The 22,809-nt window shown below is 39.5% G+C and overlaps 1 protein-coding gene across 2 annotated transcripts; it reads right to left on the minus strand.

Moving 5' to 3' along the window:
* Positions 1-3,350: 3,350 nt before the first annotated feature.
* Positions 3,351-22,751, minus strand: Slc35a5 (solute carrier family 35 member A5). 2 transcript variants are annotated; one of them, XM_060370479.1, is made up of 7 exons: positions 22,496-22,751; positions 21,569-21,754; positions 15,797-15,895; positions 14,633-14,763; positions 10,851-10,918; positions 6,068-6,848; positions 3,351-4,755 (listed from the first exon to the last, which is right to left on the minus strand). In XM_060370479.1, exons 2-7 carry the CDS (start codon positions 21,732-21,734, stop codon positions 4,690-4,692), a joined length of 1,311 nt encoding a protein of 436 aa, XP_060226462.1. In that variant the 5' UTR covers positions 21,735-21,754; positions 22,496-22,751; the 3' UTR covers positions 3,351-4,689. The 2 variants fall into 2 exon arrangements, with proteins under 2 accessions (XP_060226462.1, XP_060226461.1); XM_060370478.1 differs by having other exon boundaries at positions 14,633-14,766.
* Positions 22,752-22,809: the final 58 nt, after the last annotated feature.

Consider the following 22,809-nt stretch of genomic DNA (forward strand, 5'->3'; position numbering starts at 1 on the left):
TGAAATGGACAATTTTCTTGATCGATTTGACTTACCAAAGGTGAATCAGGACCGAGTAAATCAAGTAAATAGTCCCATATCCCCCAAAGAAATAGAAGCGGTCATCAAAAGTCTCCCATTCAAAAAAAAAGCCCAGGACCAGATGGCTTCAGCACAGAATTCTACCAGACCTTCAAAGAAGAGCTAACTCCAATTCTCTTCAAACTATTCCACAAAACAGAAACAGAAGGAACATTACCAAACTCATTCTATGAAGCCACAGTCACCTTGGTACCTAAACCTCACAAAGACTCAACAAAGAAAGAGAATTTCAGGCCAATCTCCCTTATGAACATTGATGCAAAAATACTTAATAAAATACTTGCAAACTGAATATAAGAACACATCAAAGATATTATGCACTATGACCAAGTAGGCTTCATGCCAGGTATGCAGGGGTGGTTCAATATATGGAAATCCATCAGTGTGATCCACCATATTAACAAACTGAAAGAAAAAAAAAAAAACACATGATAATCTCCCTAGATGCTGAAAAAGCATTTGACAAAATCCAACATCCATTCATGTCTAAAGTATTGGAGAGATCAGGGATATAAGGCACATATCTAAACATAGTAAAGGCGATATACAGCAAGCCTATAGCCAACATCAAACTGAATGGAGAGAAATTTAAAGCAATCCCACTGAAATCAGGGACAAGACAAGGCTGCCCACTCTCTCCATATCTCTTCAACATAGTGCTGGAAGTCCTTCCTAGAGCAATAAGACAGTTGAAGGAGATCAAGGGGATACAAATTGGAAAGGAAGAAGTCAAATTATCACTATTTGCAGATGATATGATAGTATACGTGAGTGACCCCAAAAACTCTACCAGGGAACTCCTACAGCTGATAAACACCTTCAGCAAAGTGGCCAGATACAAAATTAACTCAAAAAAAAAAAAAATCAGTAGCCCTCCTGTATACAAAAGACAAAAGGGCTGAGAAAGAAATTAGGGAAACAACACCCTTCACAATAGCCACAAATGACATAAGGTACCTCGGAGTAACCCTAACCAAGAAAGTCAAAGACTTGTATGAAAAAAATTTCAAGTCTCTGAAAAAAGAATTAGAAGAAGATATCAGAAGATGGAAAGATCTCCCATGCTCATGGCTGGGCAGGATTAACATAGTAAAAATGGCCATCTTACCAAAAGCAATCTACAGATTCAATGCAGTTCCCATCAAATTACCAACACAATTCTTTACAGACCTGGAAAGAAAAAGACTCAACTTTGTATGGAATAACAAGAAACCCAGAATTGCTAAAACAATCCTCTACAATAAAAGATCTTCTGGAGGTATCTCCATCCCTGTTCTCAAGTTGTACTATAGAGCAACAGTTATAAAAACTGCATGGTACTGGCATAGAAACAGAATGGTGGATCAATGGAACCGAACAGAGGACCCAGAAATAAACCCACACACTTATGGACACCTGATCTTTGACAAAGATGCCAAAACCATACAATGGAAAAAAGATAGCATCTTCAACAAATGGTGCTGGTCCAACTGGATGTCTACATGTAGAAAAATGAAAATAGATCCGTACTTATCACCCTGCACAAAACTGAAGTCCAAGTGGATCAAAGACCTCAACATAAAACCAGACATATTAAATCGGCTAGAAAAAAAAAAGTGGAGAATACCCTAGAACTCATTGGTACAGGAGAAAACTTCCTGAACAGAACACCAACAGCACAGTCTCTAAGAGCAACAATCAATAAATGGGACCTCATGAAACTGGAAAGCTTCTGTAAAGCAAAGGACACTGTCATCAAAACAAAGCGACTGCCTACAGATTGGGAAAGAATCTTCACCAACCCTTTATCTGACAGAGGACTCATATCCAGTATATATAAAGATCTAAAGAAGCTGAAAAGCAGCAAACCAAGTAATCCACTTAAAAAATGGGGAACAGAGCTAAACAGAGAACTCTCTGTAGAGGAATATCAAATGGCAGAGAAGCATTTAAAGAAATGCTCAACCTCATTAGCCATTAGGGAAATGCAAATCAAAACAACCCTGAGATTTCACCTTACACCCATCAGAATGGCCAAGATCAAAAACTCAAGTGACAACACATGCTGGAGAAACGGGAACCCTTCTCCACTGCTGGTCAGAATGTAAACTTGTACAACCACTCTGGAAATCAATCTGGCACTTTCTCAGACAACTAGGAATAGCGCTTCCTCAAGATCCAGCCATACCACTCCTAGGCATATATCCAAAAGAGGCTCAAGTACACAAAAAGGACATTTGCTCAACCATGTTTGTAGCAGCTTTATTTGTAATAGTTAGAAGCTGGAAACAGCCCAGATGCCCCTCAACTGAAGAATGGATGCAGAAATTATGGTACATCTATACAATGGAGTATTATTCAGCAATGAAAAATAAGGAAATCATGAAATTTGCAGGTAAATGGTGGGACCTGGAAAGGATCATCCTGAGTGAGTTGTCCCAGAAGCAAAAAGACACACACGGTATATACTCACTCATATAAACATACAACATAGGATAAACCCGATAAAATCTGTACATCTAAACAAACTAAGCAAAAGAGAGGAGCCTAACTAAAATGCTCAATCCCCATCCTGAAAGGCAAAGAGGATGGACATCAGAAGAAGAAAACAGGAAACCTAGGAACCTGGTACAGAGGGCCTCTGAAAGCCAGAATAAAACAGGAAACAACCTAGGAACCTGCCACAGAGGGCCTCTGAAAGCCTCTGCCCTGCAGGCTATCAAAGCAGATGCTGAGCCTGATGGCCAACTGTCGGGAAGAGTGAATGGAATTTTATGTAAGAAGTGGGAAATAGCAAGAGTTGGAGAGGACAAGAACTCCACAAGGAGAGCAACAGAACAAGAAAACTTGAACACAGGGAACTTCCCAGAGACTCATACTCCAGCCAAGGACTATTCATGGAGATAACCTAGAACCCCTGCACAGATGTAGCCCATGGCAGTTCAGTGTCCAAGTGGGTTACATAGTAATGGGAAGAGGGACTGCCTCTGACATAATCTGATTGGCCTGCTCTTTGATCATCTCCCCGAGTGGGGAGCAGCTTTACCAGGCCACAGAAGATGACAATGCAGCCACTTCCGATGAGAACTGATAGACTAAGATCAGAAAAAAGGAGAGGAGGACCTCCTCTATCAGTGGACTTGGGGAGGGGCACGCATGCAGAAAGGAGAGGGAGGGTGGGATCGGGAGGGGAGGAGGGAGGGGCTTATGGGGGGGATACAAAATGAATAAAGTGTAAATAATAAAAGTTAAATAAAAAATTAAAAAAAAAGAATACAGACACAAGATTAGTCTATAATTATTTTAATGAAAAAGTTTTAGCAGTGACTGCTAGTTATATTATTCTGGGTAGACAGATGAATTATAGTAATACTAATATCTTAAATATAAATACATGGAAACTTGAAGAAGGAATGTGCAAACTGCATGGTAGCTTGTAATTCACACTTACAGTATATGACTTTGTAAACACCCAGGCTTGAAGCTTGTTTCTATCACCACCCAGCTGTAGGAGCTGGAACATATCACTCTATTTTCTGACTTTTTAATTACCTGTCACATGATTGTTCTACCAACAAAGAGTCAATTGGCTGCATGCAAACATACCTTGAAAAATACCATGCACTTGTAAGTGTAAGCTATTTTTAGGTGACTTACTGATTACTGGCCCTCTGTCAGACTAACACTACTGTTTCATTAAAAGTCATTATAGTTTTTACAAAAGGATTCTTATAAAGGTTCTTGACTTTTAGAATTTTAGAATCTATATATAAAGATACCTAACAGTTACAAGGTTCAATTAATAACTAAAAATTAAAACAACTTAATTCTCAACACAGGAATGTAACATCAAAAAGTGATGATGACAAGATTTTGTAAATATACAAACTGAGGAGGATGAAGTAAACAAAACAAATTCACAAAGGTTTAGGTGATTTAAAATACAAGTGGTAACATGACAACTTGGCAACCAACTTTCATGTAAATAAAGCTGCAAAAAAAAAAAAAGATAATTACTAAGAATATAATTTTTTATAAGTTCCAAAAAAATTAAATTTGGAAATTTTATTTCTGAAGAATAGCTTTAAAAATATTTATCACAAAGGATGTTATCCAAAATCTATGGCACAGCCAGATACTTAGGTCTTTCAGCCAAAAAATTTTAGAATCTTGTTGCTTTAATAAAAGCAAAATGACTAGTGCTAAGGCCTCGAAATCTGAGGGAAAACATAGACAATATTTATAACAATGAAGGTGGGGGGAGGAGAGACCAGGACAGGCAGACAATATGACACAGTGATTAGTATCTGGCAAACTGTCTCCATTTGTGTATGTGTAGGGTCTAGTTAACATGATTTTTGGAGGCTAGAGGCTGAGGAAGAAAAATCTGCTTATGCATTCTGTTGATTCATCAAGTACTGGGTTATTCACAGTCCTATGTTCATGTCTCAGAACTCTGCCACCCTGTGGCTGCTCTAAGTTTTGGATGGAGCTGTTTATGTAGTGGTTAGATACATGTAAAGAATATTATGCTTTCAAACATCATCAGTTTATCGGAAAAGACAATTGCCACAAATGTTGAAAATGTGCAAACACAGCTTGCGAGAGCTGTCAACCACCCGGGTACAATTAGAAAGTGTCGTCTTCGGAGTCATCACTCTTGGTTTTGGTAAGTCTTTCTAGCTCCTCTCCATCCTAAAGGGAAACATGAAATGAATATTTAGTTAGAATTAGGAATGCTTCATTTTCAACAATTACTAAATATATAAATCAAAGGTTATTCATTCAATTATGAATTTTAGTTTGTTAACTGTGAATATAACCTCAAGTTGAAGAGGTGAAATGCTACAGTTTGAAATACATTAGATGATCAAAAAATAAAGGGGAGGAGGGACAGGAAAGACAGCCCAGTGGTTAAGAGAGCACTTATTGCTCTTACAGAGGACTCAGGTTAGGTTCCCAGCACCCAAAGAGTATGTCACAACAATCACCTGTGACTCTAGTCCCTGAAGGAATCTGATGTCTCCTTCTTACCTCTGAGGGCACAAGGCATACAAATGTGTACAAATAAATTTAAAACAAGTTTTTTTTAATAAAAAAAGTGAAGTGCATTCAACTTAGACCAAGGGCACTTCTTGCAGGGAAGTGATTAAAGAACCATGAAGGATTCCAAGGGTTCTTGGTACCTGAAATGAGTTTATTTTCCTTAAAAAGTAAGCTGGAAGTTATTAGCAGCACCTGGAAAGAACAGGACTTCCAAGGGTGCACTTTTGCTGACTCAGGTGTTTGGGACACACTTTTTCTTTTCTTTCTTCTTTTTTAATCTTAAAATCTGTTGTATCAAAACCTCAGAGATACAACACCTGGAGGTTTGCTATGAACCTAGTAAATGACAGATTTTTTCCCAAAGAGTAAAATGGACTCATTATGTGAAATAGTTCATCTCTGTGTTAAAAATTATAAATTCAGAATAACTGAATGTTTAAGAATATGTTCTTATTTGAGATAGTTCTTGTTAAAAATAATTTTTTTTTTTTTTTAGTGAAATAAACAGATAACTAACTACTAGGAAGACTAAGGTACCAGGTTTTCAATTTCACATGATTGATCAATGTAAAATATTAACTTTTTCCAACCACGTGCAGTGGAAAAAGCCAGGATTAGAAGCTAGTTATATAAACAGTTGCATTACTAGTCCTTTTACCTATTGTCGATAAACCATTTAGCTCACTCTCTACCTATCAATCTAGCGGAGATGGGACGAGACAAGGTACAGTGAGTATCTTCGGCGTATGCAGTTCTCTGTGATGCAATTGCATAATTAACACACAAAATCCTGGAGGCACTGTGGTTTACCTAGTCTTTACCAGGATCAGAAGTCCTGTGTGTGACGCCTGTAAGTCATACAGATCTAATACACCTTCTGATAAACTGATGCTATTCACCTCCTTGAATAATTGTGTTTTAAATTTAAGAGCGAGCAGAAAGTGCATTTACAACAACATACCCCCCTGGAACGCTCCCAAAGACTGCCATTTAGATCTCGGATCCTTTCTTTTCTAGGAGCACATTCTAGATTCTGAGTCTTGCTTGCATTATAAATAAATATGGAGAGAAGAACTGATGGGGCTTCTAGGAAAAAGTCGAGGGAGGGCCTGAAGTCGAAGACCAGGACGGACACTGCTGTGATGATGACAGTTGTCACCTGGGCCATCAAGACATGGAACATGTTGTCTAAGAATTTCAAGATAAAAGCCACTGAAAGGCCCTGGAAGGCAGTCACGAAAATAAGGGCCACTGAAAATGCATTGTGTCCATAAAAAAAGCCACAGTTCTGAATCTGATCACGGTTACTGCTCTGAAGGACCAGGGTCAGCCCATTAAAAACAATGCCGAAGAAATAAAGCTTGCTATTCTGTATGAAGATGCTCTCAGTGGCCTGTGCCCCCTCCTTCAGGATCTTCTCATTATAAATATTGGCCATTGAAGAGACAAAACACTGAACTATGATCAGAATATGGCCTAAGCCCAAACGGATGTGACTGAAAACTCTGGCTGTGGTGTTCCACTTGAATTCTGTGAAAGTCCACTCCTTCGCTGTACAATTGTCTCTTAAGGAACATTCTCTCCTGAAATGAAGGCAGGAATTGGATGGGGTGAAGAAGGCATCGTGATGAAATCCATGTCCTGCCAAGTCATGCTGTGACGTTTTGGTACTGGCAGTTAGGGCAACAATAGACAAAAACAGAATCAGGAGGGAAGCCCACTGTATCCAGTTCAGATGCCGCCTATACAAAGAGGGAGAAAATAAGATTTTACCACATTTTTTTCCACTTCATTCCCACTCCCACTCCCCGTTAATTGTTCTATTGAAAATTCAGAAACTTGAATACTTGGGCTGAATAAACTATACACGGTTGCTAGCATTCCCCACAACTCAAGTGCACTATAAACTTGACAGGCCTGTGTCTCAAATCTGACCCCTCTATCCACTTTCAGAGTGTCGTAAGGATATGCTTAACTTCTTCCTACAGATGACCTTTGCATGTACAGCTGTAATACTGCTGTCTTCCAGCGCTATTTCAGATCTCTACAGCACAGTGATTTTTATTTTAATAAACTGTAAATTCTGACAGAGTACTTTAGCTCAGTTTCAAAGAATCAGAAAAAGCGTATGGATAAACTTTAGTAACTGATGGAGATAAATTTTCGAAAAGGAAACTAGACTTTTCTCAAAGGACTTCATGACATACAAAATTTTTAAGGACATTAGCTGCTGGGTCAAGAGCCTAATAATAAGCCACCAAATAGCAAAAGTAATGGAAAATAAGTAAAAGAAAAATTATATTTGGGTAGTATTTCTGCTTATAAAACCCAACAAAGCTTTATTACTTGCTTTGCCTGAGAGTAAATTTGTGGAATATATGCACAATTATTCTACTTGTCAACTTACTCAGTTTAAAAAACATGTAACAAACAGGCAAACTGGGCTGATAAAAATTTGACCTCCCTCTCAGGGGAGCTTACATATAACCAGGACAGAGCCATGGAGCTAAGTGATGGCAGAAGGTGAGACAGATGATCCAGGGAGTATACTGAGGAAGGAGGGACACTTGTAGAGAGGCATCTATGCAAAGGCAACAGAGAAGAAAGCGCAGCTCTCTCTTGGGCTGGAACAGTCTGCAAAGAGCAGGTCATCAGCAGAAGATGGGAAAAGCCAAGAAAAGCAGGAAGTGTAAGAGTGAGAACCGGGAGTAATAAATGTTTTTGAGCACCTAGGGCAGGATAGGCAATTCCTGCTCTGTGAAAGATCTAAGTGACACACAAATGACTTACCTGCTCACATGTTTATGAGAGAAGGAGATTTGTGTTATCCCTTTCTTCCTCCTAAATAGCTACAACTTTTAAGACCTGCTCTATACTCCCAGGACATATATGGAATGATGAGTCTGACATCAATTCTACAGCTTTCATTCTGTGAAAACTGCTAAATGCATACGCTAACTTAGGAAGCAGCACATACGTATATCATGCCTGCTCACATGTTTGGACATAATTTTTGGCCTTTTAGAACAAATTCTGTGGCTTCTTAGGGGTAACTATACACAATTTACCATTATTAACTTATCTATTAAGTGAGCAATTACATTAAATTGTGTCAGGTAAGCTCAGTTTTATTATGTTTCTACTGTATTGAGTGATATTAAAGCAAAGCAGAGAATAAAACAATGAAAAGATTCACCTAATTGCTTTCTCAAGAAAATGACACAAGATACATTTCTGAGTGAGTTCCTAGGGATACAGAGTTGTAAGAAATGATAAAGAATTGTCAAATAAGTACTTTTGGAGAAAATGACTGCTTTCTTCTACCATCCAGGACCTGCCAAAGAGTAGCACTGCTGACAGTGAGCTGGGCCCTCCCATTTCCTTATGAATCATTAATCAAGAAAATGTTCCTGAAGACTTGCCGACAGGAAATCCAATGGAGGTATTTTCTCAAACTGAGGTTTCTCTTCCGAGATAAATCCAGCTTGTGTCAAGCTGACAAAAAAATAACTGGGTGGCATCACTGGCCAACAAGTCAGAGGACAGAATCCCTTCCTGACACTTGCCTTTTTGCACTTGACACTAGTTGGGGTATTGTCACACTACTGGGCAACTCTATGTAGACTCACATACATGTCTACAGTAGTTTCCATATGACTCTTTTGAAAGGTCTTTCATGTTAGTCACTGTCTAACAGGTTCTTCAATCCTCTACTCAGTTTAACCCTTTTCCTTCCCTTATTCCCCTTTAACTCTTGTGCCACTATGTTCTAGCTCTTCTTCTTCAAGATCTCTCATTCATCAGTGTCCTATGGCTCTGTACTATTTCCTGACTTCTATGGAAGCTTTATACTGGATAGCTTTCAGAGAGCTCAAAGACGTTATGCAAGCTATCAAAGGGAAAAAGTAAACTAACTGAGAAAAGTAATCCTCAACCTTACCTAGCTATGAGCCCTGAAAAATACAATAACTGTCAGCTTGGCAATACATGACCACTAATACAATAGTGGCACAAATGTCATAGGGTAGCCAACCTCTTCTGACTGTTTTTAAGGCCCACTCCACAAGCTGAAACCCATATGTAGCACTGTTATCAGGGCCAAGAACGGGTGGCTAGATAGGTCATGGGCCCTAGAGGAGTATCTACTGCTATTATTCTGTTAAACAGGGCTTTTTTTTTTTGGTATATATGCAGTGCAGCTTTTATTGATAATAAAGAAAAAATAAATCATTTTTAAATCAATAAATCAAAATATTGGATATAACTGGAATAATCATAGTATATAAATTAAGCCAGTCTTAGACAAATATCATTGTTTCTCTTACATACGGTTTATGGATATTTTAGAATTTTATTTTATTTATTTAATTACTTTACAGCCTGATCCCAGGCCCCTTCCTTCTCTCCTCCCAGTCCTTCCCTCACACCCCCTTTCCTCTATCGCTCCTTCTTCTGAGAAAAGGGCAGGCCCCTAAGAGATACAAACCCATCCTGGCACTTCAAGTCACAGCAGGACTGAGCCAGTCTTCTCCCACTGAGGCCAGACAGGGCAGCTTGGGAATTCAAAGGCAGGCAACAGAGTTAGAGATAGCCTCTACTCGGGTTGTTAGGGAACCCACAGTGACCATGATGCACATCTTGCTACATTTATGTTGGAGATCTGGACTCCTAATGACTTTTTTTAAATTAAATTTTTACTTTTTATATTAATTAGTTTATTCACCTTGTATCTCAGCTGTAGCCCCCTCCCTCCTCCACTCCCAATCCCACCCTCCATCCCTTATCTCCTCCTATGCCCCTTTCCAAGTTCACGGATAGGGGAGGTCCTTCTCCCCTTTTAGCTGACCCTAGCTTATCAGGTGTCACCAGGACTGGCTGCATTGTCCCCCTTGTGGCATAGCAAGGCTGCTCCTCCCTTGGGGGTTTAAAGAGCCAGCCACTGAGTTCATGTCAGATTCAATCCCTGTTCCCCTTACTAGGAAACCCACTTGGATACTGAGCTGCCATGGGCTACATCTGATGACTTTTAACCCTTATCAGTGGGCTATCTTTTAACCCTCATCAGAGAATTTTTATGTTGTTGTTGTTGGACTAGATGGTGATTAACATAAAGACCCGTAAGTCGTTAAAATTCAGAGAATAAGGGATTGTCTGCCGAATGGTCAGCTCTAAACAGCATATTTATATCACACTCCCTCCTCCCAAGGCTTAGGGCTGACTAGGGAAGAGGTGACAGAAAGAATGTGAGAGCCAGAGGTGGTGAATAATTTCAAGGAAATAGTGTCATCTGGATACAGCAGAGCAGATGTAGACATGAACTCACCAACTGTGAGAGTATACACAAGACCTATGCAAGCTCAAGGATGTGGCTACTAATCCTAGCACTTGGAAGGTTAAAGCAGCCTGACTATGAGTTCAAGGCTATTTTGGGATACAAAGTGAGACCTTGTCACAAAACAAACATTAAAAAAGAAAACACTAAAAATTAAGATACCAATAAATAGTAATCAAATACCTCATTTTTGAGAAGTTCAAGATATTTCATATACTTGATGGCAGGGGATTTAAACAGCACTAGAGCTAGCTGCTTTCCACATTGGATGAACATGGTATCTAGTATATAAGGCTAATTAGAAATAAGATCTTGGCATATGGGTTCTGTGGGCTCAGCATTCTGGGTAAATTATTAAAGCCAGACTGGCCTACTTTAAGGATGATATATGCTTCCACCGTCAATTACTTACTTCAGCACTATCCTGAATAGAAGAGCTGTTGTTATAATGCTAAAATTCGAGAAGATAACAGCCATGGCCTAGAAAGAAAAAGAAGATAGAATTACAGTCCAAGCAAAGCACTGACCTCACAACTTCCCAGCTCGCTAGTTCACCTGATACAAAAGTCTTTTAGATACAAAGCAAAGTGGTTATTAGGGCAGCTGTTTCACTGGGGGATTAAATTCTGGTTTTATTGCTTGTTAAATTTATGCGGTTATGATCAAGTTATATATGTTTAAGTTTGGGCAATGCCTGTCTAAATGATCTGTATAAGCAGATTAAGAAATACAAATTCTAAAGGTTTAGGTTTAGAAACAAGTTACCATGCTATGAAGCACACTGTTTTCTTTTTTGTTTGTTTTGTTTTGTTTTTTTTAAAAATCAGCTGTCAAAGCCCTTTACAGACTTTTTTTTAATTTTTATTTTTTAGTTCTTTATTTCTTTTTTTTAAATTGTTTTTTTCTTATCAGTTACATTTTATTAACTCTGTTTCCCAGCTGTATCCCGTTCCCTCATTCCCTCCCAATCCCACCCTCCCTCCCTCATCTCCTCCCTGCCCCTTTCCAAGTTCACTGATAGGGGGGGACCTCTTCCCCCTTCATCTGACCCTGTTTTATCAGATATCTTCAGGACTGGCTGCAAAGTCCTCCTCTGTGGCCTAACAGGACTGCTCCTCCCTTGGGGGGTGGGGAGGTCAAAGAGCCAGCTATTGAGTTCCTATTAGAGATAGTCCTTGTTCCCCTTACTATGGGAAACCAATTGGTTACTGAGCTACCATGGGCTACATCTGAGCGGAGGTTCTAGGTTATATCCATACATGGTCCTTGGTTGAATGTCAGTCTCAGAAAAGTCCCTGTGCCCAGATATATTTGGTCCTTGTGGAGCTCCTATCCTTTCCCCATCATGCTAACTCCCCTTCTTTCATATGATTCCCTGTACTCTGACAAAGGTTTGGTTATGAGTCTTAGTATCTGCTTTGAAAACACTGCTAGGTAGAGTCTTTCAGATGCCTTCTGCAGTAGACTCCTGTCGTACGTTCAATGCACATCCCATCTGTCTTTCTAAATGAGGATTGATCATCTTACCCTGTGTCCACTCTCTTGATTATCTTTTTTAGGTGTATAGATTTCATTATGTTTATCATATCTTATAGGTACAGACTTCTTAAAAATTACTATTTTTGTGTGTGTTGCTTAGAATATATGAAATCCTACCATTGTTCCCTATAAATGGATCGGACAACACTAATATTTTTTAACAATCATATGGTATAATTCACCTTTCTTTACTTCTTGTTACCACTTTGGGTGAATACACAGAGAAACTAGGTGTGCTGTTATCTATATGTGGTATCAGCACTTAGAAGGCTAATAATGCAGGAGTCTTGAGCTCCTGTGCAGTCTGAGACAGCAAAACTCTGCACCAAGAAATCAAATAAACAACAGAGACTATCAAGTCTTAAACAACCACTAATAACAGGAAACACAGTTACAAGAGTTAAAAGAAAAAAAAAAGTAAAATTGAGCAAAACTAGTAGCAATTCTAAAAATCTAATGTTTTTCTATTGAGGTTTCTAGTAAGAATTAGACATAGACAGATGTGGTGATGCACACTGTTATCCGAGCACTCGGAGAGGCAGAGGCAGGTAGATCTCTGTGAGTTCAAAGTCAGCCTAGTCTACAAAGCAAGTCCAGGATAGCCAAGGCTATATAGAGAAACCCTGTCTTGAAAAACCAAAAAACAGTAAGAAAAAAAATTAGATACATAATAGTATGTACTTACTGGTCATTAAAAGTAGTAATTTATTACATATATATTGAATCAGGGCAATCAACATTTCTAGCTTGCCAATCACTTATTATTTGTGTGGGAGACTATGAATGGATATTTTTAGTGTATCTCACTATAATGGAAATGCTTGTGGCTTCTGGTTAGGAGAAGAGGAAGAGCTGATGAGGAAAGCGGCTGGTTAAGAGTAGGGAAGAAGCCTTGAGCAATCACGATCACACAGAAGCCTGTGATGCACACAACTAGTCAGCCCGACTGCTTTGACAGATTCTGAACACACTTCCTATGTTAACACCAGAGAATCAATCTAATCATAATTCTTTGTCCTAAAGCTTCTATGCACCTTTATTTAATTCCTTAAGTAGAACTAGACATGAAATGCAGACTAAATCATACAATCTGTTACATAATATTTGTAGTTATCGCTGATCAGGAAGACCCAGGCAATAAATACGGAAGAAGAATAAGGAAGTTGCAACTTTGTTTAATACTGGACATGCAGGAAATCTGTTAATTTCCAGTAAAACATAAGTAATGTTTATTACTCAATGTGAATTATCGTGTTGCTGTGATGAGTTACGATGTCTAAAAAAGTGGAAAGATAAAAGAAGGCATGTTACATGAACTGAGCACTTACTGTCACGCAACCACAGAGCACAGCGACACAGGTGTGCAGGCAGCCTAAGTCCCTGCCTTTAAGCTGGTTTAGTATTTTTTCTTCTACTTTATAGATAGAAGTATTGAAACTGAGAGCAAACAAGGCTTTCCCAGTTACTCAGATTTCCACGTGTGAGACAGTGCCAGGCTCCTGCTTCCTTCTATGTGTATTGCTTTCTCCTTCTTATCCGTTTCTAAGACACATCTGGGAGGTTTCACATAAAGGATCGGTGCCAATAAAAATACTATTTATGATTAAAGTGTTAATTTATTATTTTTTAAAAACTTAATATATAATATAGGCAATAAAAGTTCTCACTTTAAGCAATACTGGGGAAGGAAGCAATGGAACCCAAGCTGACTACGTGTTGAAGTAAAGTTTGATTTTTTTTTTTTTTTGAGTGAACATCTCTCTATACAGCCCCAGCTGTCCTAGACCTCCTTCTGCAGACCAAGCTGACCTCAAACACTCAGAGATCTGTTTGCCTCTGCATTCCAAGCACTAGCTAGGATAAAATGCATGAGTCTCCATCCAGGCCGAAGACTTAACTGTGATTAGCAATGTCTTTCCAAATTGATACAGAAGATGTAGCAGAGTGAGTATTCCTAGGATAATCAGCTGAATTGATAGTTTCATACTCTTGAGGAATTTGTAGATAGGATTAACATAAAAAGGGGGCAGCAAGATGGGAAAAGGTGCCTAGAGCCAAATCCAATGACCTGAGTTTGATCTTGGGACCCATATGGTGGAAGGAGAAAACTTACATCCACAAGCTGTTCTATGACTTCCACTTTTGTGCCATGGCACATGTGTACCCACATACATGCACAAACACATACATAAATGTGAAAAAAACCCAGAAAAGTCATATAGTAAATATGGATACAAATACATACATAGTAAATGGATAAACTACATTAAAACGGGCAGGGCAAAGAGAGGTCCATCAACTGTATTTTCTGAATTAATACTGTCTGAGTGGAGGTCTTGAATGATTATAAGATGGCTCAAAATAACTAGCTGATCATTTACACAGTCAGGGTGGCTAAATAGTCCTTGTGTCTGGGAGCAACTCCTCCCAAGTGCCAGCACAGGCATCATCAACAACGTGATGATCTGGCACACACAGGCAAATCAGTATTCAGATGGTTCTAGAAAACTTCAGGAAGGCCAGTGAGAGATAAGAACAAGTAAGGTGGGTTTGTGGACTTACTTTTTTGTGCCTTCCCAATGGCATTTCCTCTGTTACACTGCTACTTATGGGCTAACTTCCCAATGGCATTTCCTCATTTATACTGTTACTTACGGGCTGAAGATAGGACAGGACATAGAAGACAATCAAATTATCCAGGAAATAGAGGAAAGCAGGAATGGACCACTTTATGAAACTTGAGAATTCCTTCCAGGAAGTACATCTCAAATGTCTACTCTGATGATCTTCTGAAGAAAGAGATATGTGAATCATACAGAGCAATGAAGATATCATCTTCATTGAGAATGCTTGTTTCCATTGAAACTACAATAAACTTGATTATTGGTAGAATTCTATAAAATGAGCTTTATTAAATTGCTTTTGTAAGTTACTTCAAGTCTGCAGAAGTAAAAGATAATATGGCATTTATTAGTATCTCTTTTTTTCTCCACACCTGTGTCAATGAGCAACCGGCCAGACCCTTAGCAAAGCAAAATCATAATTCCTACCAACTCAAAGCAGAACTATCACTTCAGGTGACTCCATATACACTTGTGTTGTATATATACACCACATTAACATACAACCAAGATTTCAATAAGTTAGAGTAAGTAGAAAAGAAGAATGAAGCCTTTATGCTTTCACTCTCCCCTCAAGTGGTGATCAGAGAAAGGAACTAGTCAGTGAAATTTTCTAGTACTGACTATGAGATGGTTAACTTTTATTAATCCTGGGTTTAGCTATTATTCCAACTCCAGATTTCCAGAAAGTTAGGAAGGCATGCTGTGATAGAGATAAAACGCAGAAGGGGGACAGTTTAAAGTAAGCCCTCCAAGCAATGTACAAATGCCATGAAATTATGAAATGCACTCAACTAACTAGAACTCATCACAGACTGAAACTGCTGATTGTGCAAAGACTTTCCATGTAAGCATTCCAATGCTCTCTAAAAGCATTTAGCTTACAAAAGATAGAACTATAGTGACAAAGCCCGTGACTGGGAAACCAAGACGGAAAATGAATAAAAACCCATTCAGTATAACCATCTCAGGAACAAGTGATGAGGCAGAACAGTGGGCAAGACCCCGTTAATTACAGCAGAAAATCTCTGAGCGCCCCTCCTTCCATTACAACTCTGTGTAACATTTTCTTAGCTCCCGTTTCCCTCCCTATAAAACATACTTATGCTTGGACTAGACTACATTATACAAACATTACACGAGTTCCAATGCTTTTTGATAGTGTGATGTAGCAAATGTACAATAGTTTAGTAATTACCTTTTTTAATAACACAGAGTGACACAAGTATACAGAGAATCAGCTTCATCAGCTCTGAGCACACATTCACAGTAGTAGGAAGATAGTCATACTTGTTTTCTGAAATATAATAGGAAAATTTAAAGCTATCAAGTTTATTCTGCATGTTTTTACATGTCATTAACAAATTTTAAATTTAAAAATCAAAGTTAATAGTCATTATATTAAGTGTCTTCTAGCTGGCACAGCTTTTCTCAATCTTTGGATACATATGTCGGGAGGTTAGGATCAAGGGCAGAGAAAGCTCCATGGGAGGGCACAGACTGACTTCTAAACAGATAATTACTATTCAGCACCTGACTCATCAAAAGTTATGAATTAGTACTCATCTTATAAGTCATCAAGCCTGACTTGTTTGCCTTAAAAAAAAAAAAAAATAAGGTGGGCTTCATCTGTGGCATTTCTTTCACTCAGAATTTTCCAATCTGGTTCATATCATAGTACACGCAGGAACAATGCTTGGTTCCCCCACCCCTGGCATAAATGCTAAGCTGGGAGAAAGGACTCTTGTTTATAAGGTTGAGCGGAAGCAACTGTGGGTCGCCACACCCATAAATAATTTATAAAGCATAGCCTACTGACTTAAGAATGAGGTATGGTAGTCTACAGGGCACAGCCTTTCAGAGACTATCAATGCAGATGCTGAGACTTATGGGCAACTCTTGGGCAGAGTGCAGGGAATCTTATGAAAGAAGTGGGAAACAGTAAGATCTGGAGGGGACAGGAACTCCACAAAGAGAGCAACAGAACCAAAAAATCTGAGCACAGGGGTCTTTCCTGAGACTGATACTCCAATAAAGGACTATGCATGGAGATAACCTAAGACCCCTGCACAGATGTAGCCCATGGAAGTTGAGTATCCAAGTGGGTTCCATTGTAATAGGAACAGGGACTGTCTCTGACATGAACTGATTGGCCTGCTCTTTAATTACCTCCCCCCTGAGGGGGAAACATCATTACAAGGCCACAGAAGAAGACAATGCAGCCACTCCTGATGAGACCTAATTGACTAGGATCAGAAGGAAGGAAAAGAAGACCTCCCCTATCAGTGGACTTGGGGAGGGGCATGCATGCAGAGGGTGGAGGAAGGGAGGGATTGGGACAGGAGGAGGGAGGGAACCACAGGGGAGATACAAAGTGAATAAAGTGTAATTAAAAAAAAAAAAGAATGAGGTGTGGTTAGCACGATTTGGTTTTAGTTACTACCTGTCTTTTCTAAATACTTAATGATGACTTGCTTTATAATAGTCACAAGGACAAATAGAATCTTTATTAAGTACTATCTTAAAAACACATTTCCCTCTCTTTACGAACATTTGGTTGATTCTCTTAGTCATATTAAAACTTGGCAAACATGGCGGGGGGGGGGGAGGGACTTGCCAACCTAGCCTTATCTCTCCAGGATTCTTTTTCCCTCTTGTCTGCAGATTCCCTTGAACATTCAAGATATGCCAAATTGACTACTTGCCTGTTTCTAGGCACAATCTATCTACCTCTGCAATAGCACTTGACAAACTGTATTATAATTATTTATTATGCTGATACCATATTCTTAGAAAGTAAATGCTTATGACAAAAAGACCAGGCTTTGGTCATATTTCTATACCTGTCCTTTAATAAATGTCCACCTGAATTTAACTATTTGCTTGTTCAACTATACATACTATTCAAAGTCTGGTTCAAATACCTCCTCCCTTGACTCAGTTCAAAGGTAGACTTAAATCACACTGTTACCCTCAGAAAATCTTTATATAAAAATAAACAAACTAAAACGTGACAGAAGGAAGGGAGAATGAGAAGGTTCAGATTACAAGTCAAACCTTATTTAGTCAATCTTCTTTAACTCACTTTTGCTCTTATTAGTTCTTTCTGGCATTCCTCTAACAGATACTCCCAAACAGCCTCAATCCACGTGTCTCGTACACATACTTAGCAGTTTTCCTCCAGTACCAGAGAAAGGGACCATGGCCCCACTATCTGCCCATTCTCCTGTCAAAATCTGTCGCTCTCAGGGATTAGTTTCAATGAATATTTACTTTGACTCCAGCATAGCTCCTTTATTCCCCTATTAATCTGATTTCCTATTTTTAGCATCCAGAAAGCTTTAAATTTGATAAATGTCAGACACCAAGGCTTATCATACATTCTCTTCCCCATAACACCTAATCAGTTAAAATACATTGGGTTTCTTACTCTACCACTGTACTCATTTTTCTTTCCATTTTTTGTTTTTGTTTTTCTGAGACAGGGTTTTTTTTTTTTTTTGTGTGTATCCTTGGCTGTGCCAGAAACTACCTATGCAGACCAGGCTGGGTCAAAACTCAGAGCTCCTACTCTTCTGCCTCCCAAGTGCTGGGATTAAAGGTGTGCACCAATACCATCTGAATCAAATTATCATTTTCTGATAGCCAAATATCTTCTAGTTACAAATGCTATTAGAATTGTTTTAAGCCATATCTTTACAAGGTATAGCAATTTTGTTTTATCTCTTATGGTTAATAATCATTGTCATTTTTATTAGATGTAAAAATCCCCTGTGAAATGCCTCTAGGCATCTGCGGGAATGTTTCCAGAGAGGTTTACATGAGGGAAAAACCACCCTGAATGTGTAAACTACCCTAAGACCTTGGGTCCAGACTAAGAAGGGAAAAGAAAAGACTGGACTGTCTGATAGGATCTTCCTGCTTCTTGTGGATTCAGAATGGCCAGCTGCCTCACTCCTACCTTCATGCTTTCCCTGCCAAGATGCACTTTATCTGCCCACACTGTAAACTGAAATAAACTGTCCCTTCCTTAAGTTACTTTTGCTAGTTCTTTTATATTCATAGCAACAAAAGAACTAAAATGTTCTTTAGTTGGGGGGGGAGGGTCCTCAATTATCTTCCTGTTCAATTATGTTCCTGTCTCTCCCAGACCACTAGAAAGCTTTGTATGTAGAACACTCTTGAACTTCTCTTGCCTCCTGTGATCCTCCTGCCTTCACCTAAATCCTGGGATTAAAACCATCAAATGTATGTGACCCTGGCACACTGTTGTTCAAAATGTTGGCTTTCTGCTTAAATGTAATTCCCACTTTTCTTGTTTTCTCATCTGTACTAGCTGCTGCTCCTAGAGTCTTAAATATCAATTCGACAATAATTGAGATCTAAATCCTGCAACATTTAGATTAGAGATCACTAAATACATCTGTGAGTAACTACCTCCTTTTACTCCGTTATTCCGCATTTTCTCTATGTACATTCATGTCAGTCAGTATAAGACATTGCAGTAAGTAGGACATATTTCCTGGCCTCATGGAAGCTAAATAACAAGACTAATTTTTTCTCAAATTTGATCCAAATTATTTTTCCTAGTAACAGTCCATTTCAGCTAAAAACACTATCAACCTACTTGCAACTTGAACCAGAAAAATTTGAACATCCAGTATTGTATCTCCTTTAATTCTCACATTTAGCACACTGTCCAATTACATATTTTTTCTGTGTTTTGAATATTCCTTGACACTATCCTCTACATTCTAATAGCAGGGTTAGTTAGTCTTCAGCGCCTGTGGCTTGACTTTCAATAATTTTCTAACTAGCTTTCTTTCAGTCTACTGGCACTCCACTATAATCCGTCAAGTATTTCATTGCCTAGACCCTCAGGCGTCAAACATAGCACGGCATATGGAGTCCTTAACAATGTGTTACTTCTCTCTCTACTCAAACTCCCTTTTTTGATTCAACATTTTAAACGCTTTGCTCAATAATTATTTTTTGTTTGTTTGAAACTAGAGTTTCTCTGTGTGTAGCCTTGGCTGTTCTGGAACTCACTCTACAGACCAGGATAGCACTGAAGAACTCACAGAGGATCTGCTTGCCTCTGCCTCCCAAGTTCTAGAATTAAAGATGTGTGCCACCATTGCCCAATAATTTTTCTTTTTTTCCTGAGATAAGGTTTCTCTGTGTAGCCTTGGCTGTCCTGGACTTGCTTTGTAGACCAGACTACTTTGAACTCAGAGATCCATCTGCGTCTGCTTCCCAAGTGCTGGGATAACAGGCGTGCGACACCATGCCTGTCTTTGCCCAATAATTCTTAACTACATGTTCTCCCCCAACTCCCTTTGTTCTTTTGCCTCTGTTCCTTTTTATAAGTTGTGTTTGATCCAAAACCCTACATCCCTGGTCTTCTGGCGAATCAACTGTCATCTAGTCAGAAAAGTGTTCCTTGCTTCCTATGCACCATCCTTTCTGAGATACACTCATTACTTTTTCATAGACTATCTCTGCATCTTGGACATAGTCCTTTTATTACATGTCTTACAGCGAACGTCTATAATGTTTTTATGTGTTTATCTCTTCTAATAAACCCAGTTCTTAAGGACATGGTATGTATCTTATGCACTTTGAACTCTATTATGATGGCTAATATTACCAAGATCTAGAATCGTTTAGGAGACTGGGCCTCTGGTCACACCCATGAGGAATTATCTAGATTGGGTTAGCTTCTAGGCATGCCTGTAAGGGATTATGTTAATTAGAATAGTTGAGGGGTGACGACCCTCCTTAACTGTGGGAAATAGCATTTCATGAGCTGGGGGTGGAGGGTGGGTGTCTTAGACTAAGAAGGTGAAAGTGAGTTGAGTGTCACTTTAAAAAAAACATTCTAAAATATTTTTCCTTTTTATTATGTGAATGGGTGTTTTGCTTGCATGTATGTGTATCATGGAGGCTAGTAGAGGGCTTCAAATGCCATGCTAAATTACTGGGACTAATGTTCTAGAGTCTAGAATAAATTATTTGAAGGATTATAGCTAGGTAGAGGAAATACAGTGGAAGAAATGTAGTTAGGAGATTTGGGTTTGGGGAGTACATTTCAGCTCTCTGGACTGCAGTTACAGTCAGTTTTGAATCACCATGTGGATGTTGGGAACCGAACTTGTATATTCTGAAAAGAGGAGCCAGCGTTCCTTAGCGCTGAGCCACCTCTTCTTGCTTGATGCCTGTGGACACCATCTGAGTGTACTACAAGCGTCTGCTGCCATGGCCTCCCTGCCAAGAAGAACCCTCAGTGAGCCAAAGTAAACTTTCCCTGCCTTAACCTGTGTTGGCCAAGTATTTTTGTTAGGGCAACAAGGAAGGAAAATAATAGACTATAAAAACAGCCTATGGCCTGAAAGGCAAATATTAACTGAATTTAAAACTTACATTCACACGTAGGAGACCCAAGTAGACCACTAAAAGTCATGATGTCATGATTTTATAGCTGTCAATAGTTAAGACATAACCTGTGCAGTTTTGTGGAATTAAGTATTTGTATAAATCCTTACAATAAAAAAACTACAAGATTTGAGTCTTAAGTATGCATGCACTGAACTTTTAATTTTTACTGTACCCTTGATAAAATAACTATACTGACTCACAAATGTCAAGAAACCAAATAAACATATCGTATTTCCAAATAAGCTACAATTGTACATTTTGCCAGAGATCCAGAAATACATGTTGGATGAAGTAATAATCATATGTCATGATATACTGTGTTTTTATTTTGCACTTGAATGATTGAAATTTCATCCATGGTAAAAAAAAAAAAATCTTGCCAAGGAAAACAAGGTTAAAATATAAAAGTTAAATACACTTTATCATCCACCCAAAACATAGTACTTTAAAAGGTATCACCTATAATTTATTCGCAAGGACCCCGCAGACAAGTGATTAAAACTAATCCATGAGCATCCACATGTTAACTCACCTTCATTGGCAGAATACTTTACCAGTAAGATTCGACTTGAACTTAAAGTAATGAATATAACACCTAGCAGGAATGTGTACAGCGCTGATGGGCCTAACGCAGGACGCCTGGCGCATTTTCGTTCCATTCCACTGGGTTTTAATTGTCTTAAAAAGAACACTTTCATGAGCAACCCTGTTGGTAGACCTAAGGATTAAGCACAATGCAAATACTGTAGACTGTGCAGAACACAACAGGAAACCTGTAGGTGTTTGGCCATGACTAGATCAAAACTAAGACAGCAGAGAACAGAGAGAACTTTAAGGAAACGATCCACACTGCCAAAATCTGATAGGAGATTCTCGAGATAGAATGGGGCTGGCCGGTTTGGAAATAAGATAGGGAGTGAGTAACTGACAGTTTGGGACTGCAGAAAAGCAGTTATTTGTAATTACTTTGCTCCAGAATTTTGTAATCGTTTTTTTTTTTTTTTTTCTTGGTTTACTCTCAGTAGCAGCTCTTCCTTCTCAGTAGGAAGAGCTTGCTGGGAATGATTCTTTTACAGTCACGACCACAGTGCCAGTCGCTGAGACACGGCTAATGACCAACTGAGCCAGGATAGGAACAGAAGGCTCATCTGAAGTCAGGGAGCCTAACTGGTCAGTCTTTTATGACAGGTGGCCACGATACTCCAGGCAGGGTAAATACTTGCCCAAAGCGTACAGGTAGGATGGGCACAGAGAGTCGCTGAGGACCGCAGACAGAAGCCCAAACTAGAGACCGGCCGGGCGCAAGCGGACGGAAGGCCGAGGGGTCGGCACCCCTCCACCGCGGCCAGGCTTCTCTCGCTGTCAGGGAAACCCTCCCACACATGCGCAATGGGAGCAGCCGGCGGCGCCCTCGACCCTCACGCTCAGGAGCATCAATCTGCCGGCGGGGCGCGGTTACCTCAGTCGCTCAGGGAAGGTTCTAGTGGAAGAACGGACATCATAGAGCTGAGATAGTGACTGCCTAGCTCCGTAGTAGCAGCAGTGGGTTTTCAAGGCCCATTGGTGGGGAAACTATGAGCCGGAAACAGAGGGGGAAAAAACCCTTCTCCTGCCGGCTTCCACGGCTGGACCACAAAGCTGAGGACCCCCCGGGAGGAAAGCCGCCGCCCGCGCGCCCATTGCGCAGGCGCGCTCGTTTCGGCGCTTCCGGGGGGCGGTCCGGAGCGAGGAGCGGCCGGTCCCGCCCCCCGCGGCCCTACTGTGGTCACGTGT

Source organism: Meriones unguiculatus, chromosome 17 (assembly GCF_030254825.1).
Source record: "Meriones unguiculatus strain TT.TT164.6M chromosome 17, Bangor_MerUng_6.1, whole genome shotgun sequence".
Taxonomy (NCBI): domain Eukaryota; kingdom Metazoa; phylum Chordata; class Mammalia; order Rodentia; family Muridae; genus Meriones; species Meriones unguiculatus.

Excerpts from the sequence above, each read along its gene's own strand:
- Slc35a5 (XM_060370478.1), bottom strand. The coding sequence starts at position 21,734 with ATGAAAGTGTTCTTTTTAAGACAATTAAAACCCAGTGGAATGGAACGA. Across the intron at positions 14,767-15,796 it reads ACTCTGTGTTATTAAAAAAG|AAGATCATCAGAGTAGACAT; the intron begins GTAATTACTAAA and ends CTCTTTCTTCAG. Across the intron at positions 6,849-10,850 it reads CTATTCAGGATAGTGCTGAA|GCGGCATCTGAACTGGATAC; the intron begins GTAAGTAATTGA and ends CTCTTTGTATAG.